Below are 14,018 nucleotides of genomic sequence, written 5' to 3' on the forward strand. Positions count from 1 at the left end.
TGTTAAAAAATGAATGTTGGGACAGCTAGGTGGTACAGTGGATAGAGCAAGGAACCCTAGAGTCGGAAGGACCTGAGTTCAAATCCAGGCTCAGACACTTGACATTTACTGGCTATGTGACCCTGGGCAAGTCACTTAACCCCAACTGCCTCACAAAAAAAGGTGAATGTTTATTGTTTTTACATGTAATTGAGAATAATTTTTTTTAAATTAAATTTTAAAAAGAAAGTTTCCTGGAGAGTAGGAAGCATATTTAGATACCAACTTTCAAGGGAGTCACTGTTATATCTCAGGATGTGGTCAGTCCACTTGGAATAGTTCCTTGCACATAGTAGGGGCTTAATAAATATTAAATGAATTAAATCAGGCAGGTGAAATAAAACCTCATGGACTTGTTCCATGAGCTAACACCTTTTCCCCTTTGCTTTGCTCTTAGACCTTGGAACATTTAATAGGTTGTCTCTCTTAAAGGATGCCATTGGAGTTATATTGAATAAATCTTACAGCCTAGTTAGAAAATAATAGCTTCCACTCATCCTGGGCTCATCATCTCTTCCATTCTCTCCCTCACAGGTCTGCTGTGAGGATGACCCTTTAAACACCTTTAATTGCATATAAAATTAGGAGTCATTAATATTAACACTAAGAGAAGTATCTTTATTCTTGGGTTTCTTAGGTCTGTAAAGATTTCATAGATTTCCGAGCCTCTGTGAAGAAGGTGACACTAAGACCCTGTATAGACAGAGCACAATAGTTAGAAAAAACCTCTGATTTTTGTTCGTCTCTCCTTTCCAACAAGCCCCTTTCTTTATGTCCTAGCCACCCCTCAGCAGCCAGTCCCCTCTGCCCTCATCCATCTCTTGAACCTTACATATCTGAAACCTTCTATTCTAGGCTTTTTGTTGCTGTTTAGTTGTTTGAGTCTTGTCCAACTCTTTGTGACCCAATTTGGGGTTTTCCTTGGCAAAGATACTGGAGTGGTTTGCCATTTCCTTCTCCAGCTCATTTTACAGATGAGGGAGCCAGAATTAAGTGACTTGCCCAGGATCACACAGCTAGTAAGTATCTGAGGTTGAATTCGAACTCAGGTCTTCCTGACTCCAGGCCCTGTGCTCTATCTACTATACCACCTAGCTGCCCCAATTGTAGGTTAGAAACTTCCAGTTTCCTAGATAATCACGTCTCTTTGCTTGTTACCCAAGGGGAGGTAAACCAATCAGACTCACCTGAGCAGGACCCCTTCCCTCACACTAAAACACCTGGGTTCTCGAGGAGCTGCCATCACTCTTGATCCAAGTGAACTGCCTTTAAGCAAAGTTTTGGGAGTCCAAGACCATTGTGGGCTCCTGCTTCCTGCCATGGCCTCAAGACTACCATGTCTGAGGCTTCCTAGTGATATCGTTGGCTGTATCCCTGCCGAGTCTTTGCACTTGGAGGTGTTGGTCCCAGTCCCAGTGTGCGGGGGTCAGTGAGCTGCCCTCATACCTTTCCTTGGTCTCTGCTTCCTGCTCCCTCAAGTCTCCAATCTGGTCACGCAGCCCTCCCTTTTGGTCCTTAATTACACTGAATCAAAGAGCTCGTTGCTTACACCATTGACTAGCTCCTCTGGGCCCTAGAAACAAACCCTGACAGAGAACATTCATAGGATTCCCAGGTTCCTTGGGGACACTGGACTTTTCAGGAGGGCAATACTCACGGCTATTGAGTAGGCTAGGAACATGATAGCCATCACGATGATGAATCCAGAGATGTCTCCCCAGGCTCTGCGCAGGGTAGAGGTGAGCACATTGAGCTTGGGGTTCAGCCTGAGCAGATGCCACAATTTCACAGTGGATAGGAGCACCAGGACTGCAATCAGGTAACCCAGAGCTGCATCCGCACTGGCTGTTTCTCCAAAGCTGACAGCTCTAGAGGAACAAAGGGTGAGCCCTGGTTAGAAGGCCAAGAGCAAAGGGGCTCAGAGGCTCAGGCCCTTCTATCCCCATCCCATGTGGCTGATGTGAGGGGGCAGGTAGGTGACACAATGAATAGAGCACTGGGCCTGGAATCAGGAAGTCCTGAGTTCAAATCAGGCCTTAAGACACTTAAGCTGTGTGACCTTGGGCAAGTCACTTAACCTCTGTGTCAGTTTCCTCAACTATAAAATGAGGCTAATAGTAGCACCTACCTCCCAGGGTTCAAATGAGATGTTTGTAAAGAGTTTAACACCAGGCCTCATACACAGTGGGTGCTTAATAAATGCTTGTTTCCTTCCTTCCTTACTATGGTCAGAGGGCATGACTCTGAGTAGATACCTGAGCCACCAGACTATGACAATTGTTTGGAAGACTGAACTTAATTAACCTTTATGCTTAATGCTAGAAAAATTGTGGAGAGGATTCCTGGAAAGGTGCATATTGAACTGGCTGGCCTCCAAGGGCCCCTCTAACTCTGAGATTATAGGTTCTTTAATATAGCTTTGCAAATGACACTCCTCAGCATGATGTCAGGTAGAGAGGGTCCATCCTGAAGGCAAATGGAACTAGAATTATCTGTTTTGTAAAAATTCTAGATATGGATGAGGGTATTTAAAAATTTGAATAATATTACTGATGAAGTTGTAAACAAGTATCCCAGATTCTAATTTGGAATTATAAAGAAAAGTGACTAAGCTGTATGGACATACCCTTTGACTCAGCCATTTCACTATTGGTCATAGAGTCTCTGGATGCCAAAGCCAGAACAAACAACTGGAAAGTAAGTGGGTACCCACTTGATGATTTAGAAACGGCCAGAAAATGCTGTTGTATATGAAATTAATAGAATTTTCTGGTATAGTAAGAAATGCTGGCTATGAGACATTTAGAGAAACATGGGAAGATGTATATGAGCTAATGCAGGGTAGAATAGGTAAAACCAAAAGAAGGTACACAATGACTTGTTCAGTTGTGGCTGACTCTCCATGACCCCACTGGGGATTTTCTTGGCAGACACTGAAGCAGTTTACCATTTCCTTCTCCAGCTCCTTTTGCAGATGATGAACTGAGGCAAACAGGTTTAAGTGACTTGCCCAGGGCCACACAGTTAAGTGTCTGAGGCTGAATTTGAACTCAGGTCCTTTTGACTCCAGGTTGGGTGCTCTATCCACTGTGACACCTACCTGCCCCAAGTCTCTACTTGTGTGCTAATAATCAGCCAGCAGAAACAGTTTGCTCTTAGCAAAAGGACTTTCTAAGATAGCATAGTAAGAACAGTAACCACAAAGCATTTCTCCCATACACCTGGGGCAAGCTTTCTCACTAATACATGTGGCATCCACAAGAAGAATGTGTACACACCTAAGAGTACCGTGGTAGTGAGGCGCTCCTTTAGGTAGGGCACCAAGGCTCTTCACTATGCTTGTCTTTCAGGGCCTAGGAATCCTTTCTCTTCTAGTGGTGTCCTCCCAAAGCTCTCCCCTGGGCACAGCATCTCTGCTGGCTGAGTTGCTGGGCTAGGCTCTTCTTGGCTTGATTCTTTATTGCTAGAGATACCTTCTTTTGAGGTCATAACCATTTTTTTTTCCTGTCAGAAGTGCCATTCCTCAAAGCTACTTCCCCTCCCTCCAGTGACTGCTTCTTTGTATCTGAGTCTGTCAGTGTGTCTCTGCTGCCTCAACTAGGACTCAAACTCTCCAGAACTGACATTCTCACTGCAAGATGGGGTATTTCCTGTACAAGCCAGACGCCATGGCTGATGAAGGCTAAAAGAGAAAAATCACCTTCCCCTACCCATGCAGTAAATTCTCCCGAGGGCGACAATTAGTAATAGTCACTCAATCTGGCAGACCCTTTCCAGGGATTAGCTATTTAAAGGCCCCCGGGACATGACCCACTTTCAGCTCCAGCCAATCATTTTACTCCTGATTCACTCAGAAAAAGGTTTTCACTCTTTGTAAAGGGATCACCACACATTAACTGCTGCTAAACTCATGAATACTCTCATACCTCCTTGTTCTACTCTTTGCTTTCCGTGACTTCATCAACTATGGGGGGAGAGGAGAACCAAATCCCCCATTTATACTTGTTAATACAGTCAACTGCCAAACATTTATTGAGAACCCGCTAGGTGCTAGACACAACTAGGTGCTGGGTATGCAAATACAAAAGGAAGATAGAACCAGCCTTCAAGGAGCTTTCATTATAATTGGCATCATAGCTACTGGGCAACCTCCCAGACTGTGAACCATTCAGCTCCCCTCTCTGACCATCTTCCCACCTTTCCACACCTCTCTTCTCTCGGCCTTACTCCTAACTATACTCTTCATCTTACCAGCCTCCAGCCCCTTTGTCTCTATTCTCTAAATCCATCACTCCTCTCCTGGCCTTTAGTCTTGACCATAGAGTTGAGCATTTTCAACTCTGTGCTTGAATCCATTGTTCCCTTGTCCTTCTGTTCACGTCTGGCCAGTCCTCAGGCCTGGGTCACCCCCACCATCTGCTTCCTTTGTTCCTCGTCTCAAATTAAAGAATACCTTTGGAGGAAGTCCTACTGAGTTCACTGCCCATTTATATTCTCTAATCTCCTCTGGGCCTTCAGGGCTGTACAATAATCCTTTTAGTCTTCCTGATTGTTTCTCTGTCACAGTGGAATTGGCCTTATCTCCCGTCTCTGGTCAGCCTGGGAGTCCTAACTCACTGAACTAGAAACAAAAGGAAACCCAAGCTGGGAACAGACTCCAACTTCTCAGGCCTTTTCTACTGATATATTATTTCCTGTAAATGGCAAAGCTATCAATGAGAGCCATTTCAGAGATAAGGCTTAGTTTTCATCCTTTGGTCACAAAGCTTTGTATCTAGTCAGTCAACAAACAAGTATCAATTGCTTCCTATTTGAGTGCCTGCTTTCTCAGTATTATGGAAGGAAGAGAATTCTTGGTTGTGAGAGCGGAAGATCGCGATTCACAAATACGTTGATACAAACATCAAACTACTGTCAACTACTATAGCAGTAGTGCGATGCGATAGAAAACATACTGGCCTGGGTTCAAATCCTACCTCTGTCACTTACTACCTTTGTGACCTTGGAAAAGTCATTTAATTTCACTGGGCCTCAGTTTCCTCATCTGTAAAATGAACTCCCGAGGTCCCTTCCAGCTCTAAATCTATGATCCTGTACCTTAGATTTTTGTATCAACCATTATCAAGAGTAACATTACCATGAATATCCCATTTGAACCACAGACTTAGAGAATATCAAAGTTGGAAGGTATTTTAGAACATATCCCAGAATAACAGATTTTGAGAATTGGAAGGGATCTTAGAAGCCATCTTAATTCAATCCACACCTAAAAGATTCTTCAGTAGGACACAGCCAGGTGGTCCTCTAATGTCTGCTTGAAGACCTCCACTGAAATGGATCTCCTGAGGCAACTCATTCCACTTTTGCAAAATTCTAATTGTTAAGGAAGTTTTACTGATAGTTAGCCTAAATGTAGCTTTTTGAACTTTGTATCCCTACCCCAATTAATCCAAGCACAGAAAGTCCATCATAATTGAGCTTCTTTCCTCCCAAGCACTTGTGTACAGAAGAATATGCCCCAGACTTTTGTTTTTGTACCAACTTTTTTTTTGACAATACCACATTAATAAATATTATTTCAACTGAAATAGTCAATTGAGAGCACTCACTGGGAGCTTATAATCAACAGAACTAGAAACCCTCAACCCCTCAGAGTTACCCCTAAAACTTTGAGAGGAGAAGTAGCAGATGCTTCTGGGGACCTGGCCCATCAATGAAGATTTAGGAAAGCAGCCTTAGACAGGGGATTACTAAGGGATAGAGCTATCATACTTGTCCTTGTGGATCAAGTAGTATTTGACATCTCGGGCCCCCAGGATAGTCCTCTTCACAAACACTGACAAAGCACTCCAGCTGATAAGGATGATGGCTAGTTCTAGCAGGTTCCATTTACTTCGGAAATAGCTCCATTTCTGACTCTTCATGAGTTGACCCTGCAAGACAAGAAGTTTGTGCCTGAAGTATAGCAGGGCCCTGAGCTCCAAAAGCTCAGGATGCCTTCCCCTGGAATCCAAAAGACTATACATTCCTGCTCCTTAGGAATCATGAAATCCTGGGGGAATACAAGGGATTCTTGGAAAATGAACAATCTCAACTGCAACAAAAAACCTAGACTAAATGATGCTACCCTCAGGGATAAATTCTCCTCCAGTGAGACTATAACAGGAGGGAACAACTAACTAATGGGAGCAAGCTGGCTCAGCTTTCAGTTTTCAGCGTTGTTATATACTTTATCAATGTGGGCCCACGGCATGCTCGAGAGTGCAGGAAGCTAAGACTAAGGACCAGCAGTGCTGAATGGCCTGCCATTTTCAAGACTAGTAGGAATGGACTGTGAGGCTCCTGATTTCCACCTGATCCGGTGTACTTTTAAATATTATACATACATTTCTGGCAATCTGTAATTCAGACCAACCTAATGCCTCTTAGGCCTACAAGAGTGGGGTAGGATTTTTTCCCAACTCCAGAATATTGTTCCAGACATTACTTATAAGAGAAAATTTTGTGGCCCATGGGAAGCTAACGAGTAGGATCAGAAGGCTAAGTTATTCCCCAGATTTCCAAGATGAAACTGAGACCCAGTTATGGGTTTAATGAGGCTAGTGCCTCACTAAAAATGCAGTCAGGTATACCATGCCACTGTCCACATCAGTTAGGCTCAGGGCTGTGAAATTAGGACATTATATTTAAGGGCATCTGGGTTCTTCCTGTGTATGCAAGGCCCAGAAACAGAATGGATACTCTTGCAACTCTGAGCTGTGCCCAGTAAACCAACTTTCCTAGGGAAAAAACAATAATCTTTACATCCTGAAGAAACATAACTTCACCCTCCCAAACGGACTGAGGAATAGGATGAAAAAGTAGAATGTGATTTGGCATGAGCAATGAGCTAGATTAGGCTGGAGGGAAACCAATTTCCAGCATTCCTAGCCAAGAAACTGGCTTCCAACTGAGTTAAATCTTTAGGAATATTAAAACCTAGGAGGACTTTACAGAATCATAGAACTTCAGACCCCAAAGGGAACTTAGAATAGAGCCAGAAAGGACCTCAGAGACCAACTAGGCCAGTCCTCTCAATTTACAGAGGGTAGAAGGAGAGTCTCAGAGAGATTAAATAAACTGCCCAAAGCCATACCACTAATAAGCAGACAGAGGAAGCCGTAGCAACAGAGAAGTACCAAGATAGGAGGAGGGTTCTGAAGTGTTTTCAGCATGATAGCTAGAATTAACTGATGTAAAAATTGATAAAGGGGAAAATGGGAGAAATGGAAAGAACTAATGAAGAAAAATGAACAAAATAGAGCATGTAATAGGAAACTTGAAAAAAATCGATAGAAACAACCAATACCAGATGTACTACAGAAGAAAACAAAATTGCAGACAGTGCAGACCAACTGGAAAAGCACCCTCAGAGAATGACTGCAATTTTGAAAGAACTGGAAAATATTCAGACTGAAGTGATAGACCAGGAGAATAAACTGAGGTATAGCAACCTCAGTATTACTGACATGCTAGAAAATTTAGGAAAAAAAACTTAAATTTGATATATACTTTTTTTGTGGGGGTTTTTTTGGAGGGGGGAAGGCAGGACAATTGGGGTTAAGTGACTTGCCCAAGGTCACACAGCTAGGAAGTATGTCAAGGGTCTGAGGCCACATTTGAACTCAGGTCCTCCTGACTTCAGGGCTGGTGCTCTACTCACTGTGCCACCTAGCTGTCCCTTGATATATACTTTTAAAAATGGTACATCATAAAATCTTGTGGTTGTCTATGCATATCTCTTTTTTGTTCTGTTTTAGATATTGGAATTTGTTGATAACTAAGTTTTTTTTAAAAAAAGTAAATGAAAAAATAAAAGAACCCAAATATTATGTTCCAAGTAATCATTCAAGAAAATTTCCAAGATTTTTTTAAAAAGTGACAAACACCAATAGAATCTATAGGACCACAATAAGAGAAAAAAAAACCAAGAATATTCAACTCTCTTGGACACGGTTAAATTTCAGCATGACAACAAGGAAAAATATAACATGCTTCAAAAAGAAAAGCACAAATAACATTCCAAAGACTATCGATCAAGATCATAGTGTACGTCTGAAAGAAGGCAAATTATGATAACTAGATAGATGATGGATGAATGGATGGGAAGCAAGATGGACAGAGAGAGAGATACAGACAGAATGAACATTTGTTAAATGCTTACTTTGTGCCAGGCACTGTGCTTTTAAGCACTGGGGATTCAAATATAAGCAAGTGAGATACTCCCTGTTTACATACTAATTGTTCAATCATTCAGTCCTGTCTGACTCTTTGAGAGCCTGTGGACCACAGCACACCAGTACTATTCATGGGGTTTTCTTGGCAAAGATACGGAAGTGGTTTGCCATTTCCTTGCGATGGTTGGGAGATTCACATATGAAGCTGTATGTGTTTCCACGGGCTACCCTTCACTATATAAAATGTGATTATCAATCAAGCTGAGATTTGTTCTGGATCACGTCCTACTATCTGAGAAGTATTATTTGCTTAGTCTTAGGGGAAATATTAATCTTTGGATTAAAAAAAACATAAAGTTAAATTGGCATATAAATAAAAATCACATCTTGGTTCTCTTGCCCCTTTGTTCTGATTAGATTGTTCCTTTTGGGTGAAGGCATCATTTCCAGAAGGCTCCCATAATACAATCCAATGTTCCCTGGAAGAGTAAACACATTTACAAACTAAGTAGAGTCCCTACGTTGTTGAAAATACTGTTTGAATAGCTTGTATCAAATTTTAGCAGGCTGTAAGAACAAACTTTCTAAGCATCAGAGCTGTTCAAGAGCTATTCCTTGGCCATTTGCAGGTCAGGCCACCTCTGCTCCAGCCTTCATCCACACCTCTTCATCATGGCCTCTTCCCCTGAAACCACCCTGGGTTCTGATGGGTTCAATTTCTCTTTATCCTGTCTGGATCCAGGTCTTCACCTTACTCTACAATCCATCTCTGGGACACGCCACCATGGCCTACCCTGTTTACCCTTCTGCACTTTCCAGCTCACCTTTATGTGTTGTCTTCTATTAGACTGTAAGATCCTTGAGAGCAGAGCCTGTCTGATTTGTTTCTATTTATATCCCCTATGCTCAGCACAAGACCTGAGGCATGATAAACGCTTAATAAATGTTTACTCTATCTACCTATCTATAGCCATTGAATTTACCCTCATAAAAGGTGCTTAAGCAATTGAATATTTTGTTGGACATCTTGTAGAGAGTACTCCTGCTGCAGTTATAGGTTTCGTCAGATGACCTCTGTGGTCCTTTCCAACTCTACAATTCTATGATTCCACATAAGCCCCATTTCCATAGCTCCCTAAGGCTTACAAAGCAAGACAACTTTGTGAGGTAGGTGTTAGTCTTACTAGTAAAGTGGATGGAGTGCTTTCCTTGAAGTCAGGAAGACCTCACATACAGCCTCATCTCTAACACATACTGTGCGTGTGATCACGGGCAAGTTATCTAAGCTCTCAATGCTCTCCGTAACTCTGTAAGACTACTTAAGTACCAGAGAAGGAATGAGTAGAAGGGGTTTTCTCATCTGGAAGTTCCCTATTCCAGTGACATTACAGGTCCATTTTACATATGTGGAAACTGAGGCTCAGAGAGGTTGTGACTTGTCTGAGTTCATTCAGCTAGAGAGCTTCAGAACCAGGTCTTAAAATCAGGTTTTCTGATTTGAAGTCCTGAATTCTTTCCCTGATACCATATTGATACGATCTGGAGCAGTTTGCCAGATTGGTAGAGACTAATGGTCATATATGAAGAAGTCCTGGGATGGGTAAGAGGAGTCCAGGAAAGTTCAGGAGCTCAATAAGTTACTCCAGGAAGGCAGACTTAGAAAGGGTGGTAGCAATAGGAGGATCTGAGAAGCCCAGAGGATAAGTAAAGTCAAGGGACACTGGAAGTCAGAGTAGGGAGATATCAAAAAGAGTGGGACAGGTTATGATGGGAGTTAGAGGATGACACCAGATCTACCTTGAGCCAACCCGGCTGAGTCCTCAACATGCTCAATGCCAGAGGAAAGTGATGGATGGCCTTTTACCGTGAGACCCCTTCCTTCCTTGCCTCAGTAGAGTAGTGTTTCTAAAAACCCACAATGAGATGTCAGACTTGCTTAAACTGGATACCCAGCCCTTCACTCCGGGCTGTTTTAGCTTCAGGCCTCTTTGCTCAGAATGTGCCCAATCTTACCTGAATGCCCATATAGTAGGCTAAGAAGAGGAAGTAGATAGCTTCAGCTGCTACAACAAAGACATGTAAACCATTGGTGAGGGGATAAAGTCGGATACTTTGTAGTTCTGCTTGTGGAAGGAAGGCCCCTGAAAAAATTAGATGGGGGGGGAACATCCTATTAACACACAGCAACCCCACTTTACTTCTCCCTTTGACTAAAAATGCCTCAGTTCTCTAGAGTGTATTCATTCAACCTGCCTTCCCCACTTCTCTTCTCCCCTCCCACATCTTTCCTTTCTTCCTTCATCCCTCCTTACTTTCCTCCCTCCCTCCCTTCCTTTCCTCTTTCCTTCCAAACACAAGCTCTTCTGAGCAAGGTCTGTTTCTTTTTTGTCGTGTGTCCTTAGCAACCTGTAATAGTGTGTATTTAATCCTTGTTGAATTGAATTCAACACTTACTAAGCCCTGTGTTTGGAATACTATGATAGGTGCTGGGATGGATACAAAGTGTAGGGAATTAGCTGGTCAATTGAAAGATGGGCCTTTCTTTGGGACTTTTGAAACTTGTCTCTGTGGAGGGTGTGAACATGTCCAACTTTGTTAAGAGGACTAAAGGACTCTGAGGCAGGCTTAGTGCCTGGAGCTTCTCTCAACATTAACTGGTTGGTATTATAAGGTTAAAAATGGATATGTCTATGTGGGGTTAAAGAGGAACTCACTGGATTGTGAGAGCGTTATCTGCCTAGCAGTCCCAAGTTCAGTTTCTTTCCAAGGACAATGCAATTCACAGGCTGGCACTAAATATTGGACTTTAAGACTGTGGAACGGTGGGACCCACTAGGGAGGGACATTTATATTGATTGTTTATAGGTTATTTTAGGCCCTTTATGAGCTTTCTGCATTGTTTATAAGCTCTGGCAAGTCCTTTGCATCTTCTGCATTTTCTGTGGGATAAAAAAAAAGGCTGACCTCTATGTGATATATGCATTATGACCTTTCATACTTGTATGGCGTTTGGGGGAAATCTTTCACCCGCATCTTTGGACACTTAGACATGAACTATATTCTGAGATTGTGCGGTTGTGCTTTGTCCTTTGTTCTTGAAGAGGACCATGAGATGTCTCAGTTTGAAGTCCAGGTTGGGGCAAAATATAAAAGAGAAGAGGGGAGGGGACAGAAGGGAACAGAGGAGAGGAGGGGAGAGGAGAAAAAGGAGGGGAGGGGAGGGCAGGAGAAGGGAGAAAGGGGAGGGAGAGGAGCAGAAGGGAAGGAATCTTTTAGGGTCAGTCCCTAAGACTGGAACCAATCTGTGTAAACACAACTTGTGCGTGCTGAACCACAAGTTACATATAATATGGCACCTGCCCTCATGGCAATTATAATCTATAATATTAACAATTCACATTTCTACAGAACTTTAAGATTTATGAAACACTTTTCTCATAGCTATAAAGTTAAGTACTAAGAGTATTATTTTCATCCTCATTTGACAAATGAAGAAACTGAGACTCAGGTAATTTGCCCAAGGTCATGTAAAAAGTATAGGGTTTGATCCCAGGTCTTCTACTTTAGATACAAAACTCTTTCCACTTCACCAAACTGATTTTCCTACCTAAGAAAAGTGTCATGGTTCCTGTTGGGCCTGGGCAGAAAGAAATTTTAAAAGCCCTCACAAGTCCAGACATTAAAGGGGCTGAGGGAACTCCACTAGGGGAGCCCAGGGACAGAAACTAGAGGAGGGACTGATAGAGAGAAAGACAAGATGGCATTTGCTACAGAGATTGGCCAGTCAGATGGTGGGCACAGACAACTTAATTCCTATGCCTTCTAGATGTTCTTCGTGTTCTGGAGGCATATATCCTAATTCATGAAATGTAATAAACACTTCATGATGAATAGATGTGCAAATGAAAGAGGAAGAGGTGAACAGGAAGTTGTTCCTAAACTGCAATTGAGCTATTAACAAAAAATAGGAGATGGGATACACAATCCCCTAGAAGACCAAAATGAAGGGCACTGGTAACAAGGAGAGATCAGATAGAGAACAGGAACCTCTCTCCATTAATCAATCCTCCTCTAGCTAGTCACTGGCATGGAGGCATTGGAATATAGTGCAAAGGGCCCTGAACTGCAAATTATGAGACCTAGGTTCTAGTTCTAGCTCTGTGGCTAGCTTGGTGTATAGCCTTGGGTAAGTTGCTTTTCCCCTTTGGTCCTCAGTTTCCACATCTGAAAAATAAAGGATTTGAATTAGACTGTTTCTAAGGTCCCTTCCAGACATACCTGATACATCTGAAGGGTGTTGTGAGACTCACTCCCCTATTCTCAGCCTCCTAATCCACCCTCATCCCCCAGAGCCCTGATCTTCAGACAACCAGAGGAGGGACCCATGTTTCTGCCACACACTCTCAGAGACTCTAATCCAGGGACTAGGACATCCAGGACTTAGGGAAGTCTCATGTACTCAGTGTGTATGTTTCATGTGCAACAGGAGACTCAACAGACATTTCTCACCTACAGCATTTGTTTCAAAAGTCAGAGTCACAATACAGAAAAGGTTCACGTTAGCATTATAGACAGTAAACTCCACAAACACTGCCCTAGTAAAGGTATCCAGCCAGGTGTTGTTGAAGAGATACTGCAGAATCCTGCCAAGAGACAAGAAACATAGAATCATTGGATTTAGAGCGAGGAAGGATGCTTGAGGCCATCTAGTCCAAACCTCTCATTTTACAAAAGAATAAACTGAGGGCCAGAAAGGGTAGATGACTTTCCCAGAGTCTGATGGGTATCAAGTAGAAGATTCAAGATGAAGCTCCAGTTTCTTGGATTCTAAACCCAGCATTTAAAAAAAATTTAAATTAATTAATTATTATTATTATTAGTTTACAACATTCAGTTCCACAAGTTTTTGAGTTCCAAATTTTCTCCCTCTCCCTCTCCTCCCCCTTTCCCCCACCAAGACAGCATGTAATCTGATATAGGTTCTACATATACCTTCACATTAAACTTCTCTTCCCAATAATCAAATTGTAAAGAAGAATTATAACCAATGAAATGAACCATGAGAAAGATGTAATAAAACCAAAAATAAAATAAAATTTTAAAAAGAGAGAGCAAATAGTTTGCTTCAATCTACATTCAGACTCTGATTCTTTCTCTGGATGGGGATAACCTTTTCCATCATGAGTCTTAGAACCTTGCGTTGCTGAGAACACCCAAGTTTATCAAAGTTACTCATCACAGAAGCAATGTGTCTGTGGTTGTGTACAATGTTTTCCTGGTTCTGCTCTCTTCACTCAATATCAGATCATATAAGACTCTCCAGGTTCTTATGCAGTCCATCTGCTCCTCATTTCTTAGAGCACAATAGTATTCCATTACATTCATATACCACAATTTGTTTAGCCATTCCCCAATTGATGGTCATCTCCTTGATTTCCAATTCTTTGCCACCACAAAAAGGGCTGCTATAAATATTTTTGTACATACGGGTCCTTTTCCCCCTTGTATGATCTCTTTGGGATACAGCCCTAGAAGTGGTATTGCTGGGTCAAAGGGTATGCACATTTTTATAGCCCTTTGGGCATAGTTCCAAATTGCTCTTCAGAACAGTTGGATCAGTTCGAAACTCCACCAACAATGCAATAGTGTTCCAATTTTCCCACATCTTCTCTAGCATTTATCATTTTCCTGTTTTGTTATGTTGGCCAATATGACAGGAGAGATGTGGTACCCAAGAATTGTTGTGATTTTCATTTCTCTAAT

General features: G+C 42.2%; 1 protein-coding gene across 1 annotated transcript in view; it reads right to left on the reverse strand.

The window, feature by feature from the left end:
• The window catches only part of PKD1L2 (polycystin 1 like 2), a 154,643-nt gene that overhangs the window by 33,053 nt on the left and 107,572 nt on the right, over positions 1 to 14,018 (reverse strand). Inside the window, exons 37-40 of the mRNA XM_036749929.1 lie at positions 12,765 to 12,898; positions 10,269 to 10,396; positions 5,812 to 5,972; positions 1,697 to 1,907 (exon numbers count right to left, since the gene is read on the reverse strand). Of these exons, the coding sequence (XP_036605824.1) occupies positions 1,697 to 1,907; positions 5,812 to 5,972; positions 10,269 to 10,396; positions 12,765 to 12,898 (634 nt within the window). The remainder of the gene's footprint in view (positions 1 to 1,696; positions 1,908 to 5,811; positions 5,973 to 10,268; positions 10,397 to 12,764; positions 12,899 to 14,018) is intronic.

This window comes from Trichosurus vulpecula, chromosome 3 (genome assembly GCF_011100635.1).
Source record: "Trichosurus vulpecula isolate mTriVul1 chromosome 3, mTriVul1.pri, whole genome shotgun sequence".
In the NCBI taxonomy this organism is placed as follows: Eukaryota; Metazoa; Chordata; class Mammalia; order Diprotodontia; family Phalangeridae; genus Trichosurus; species Trichosurus vulpecula.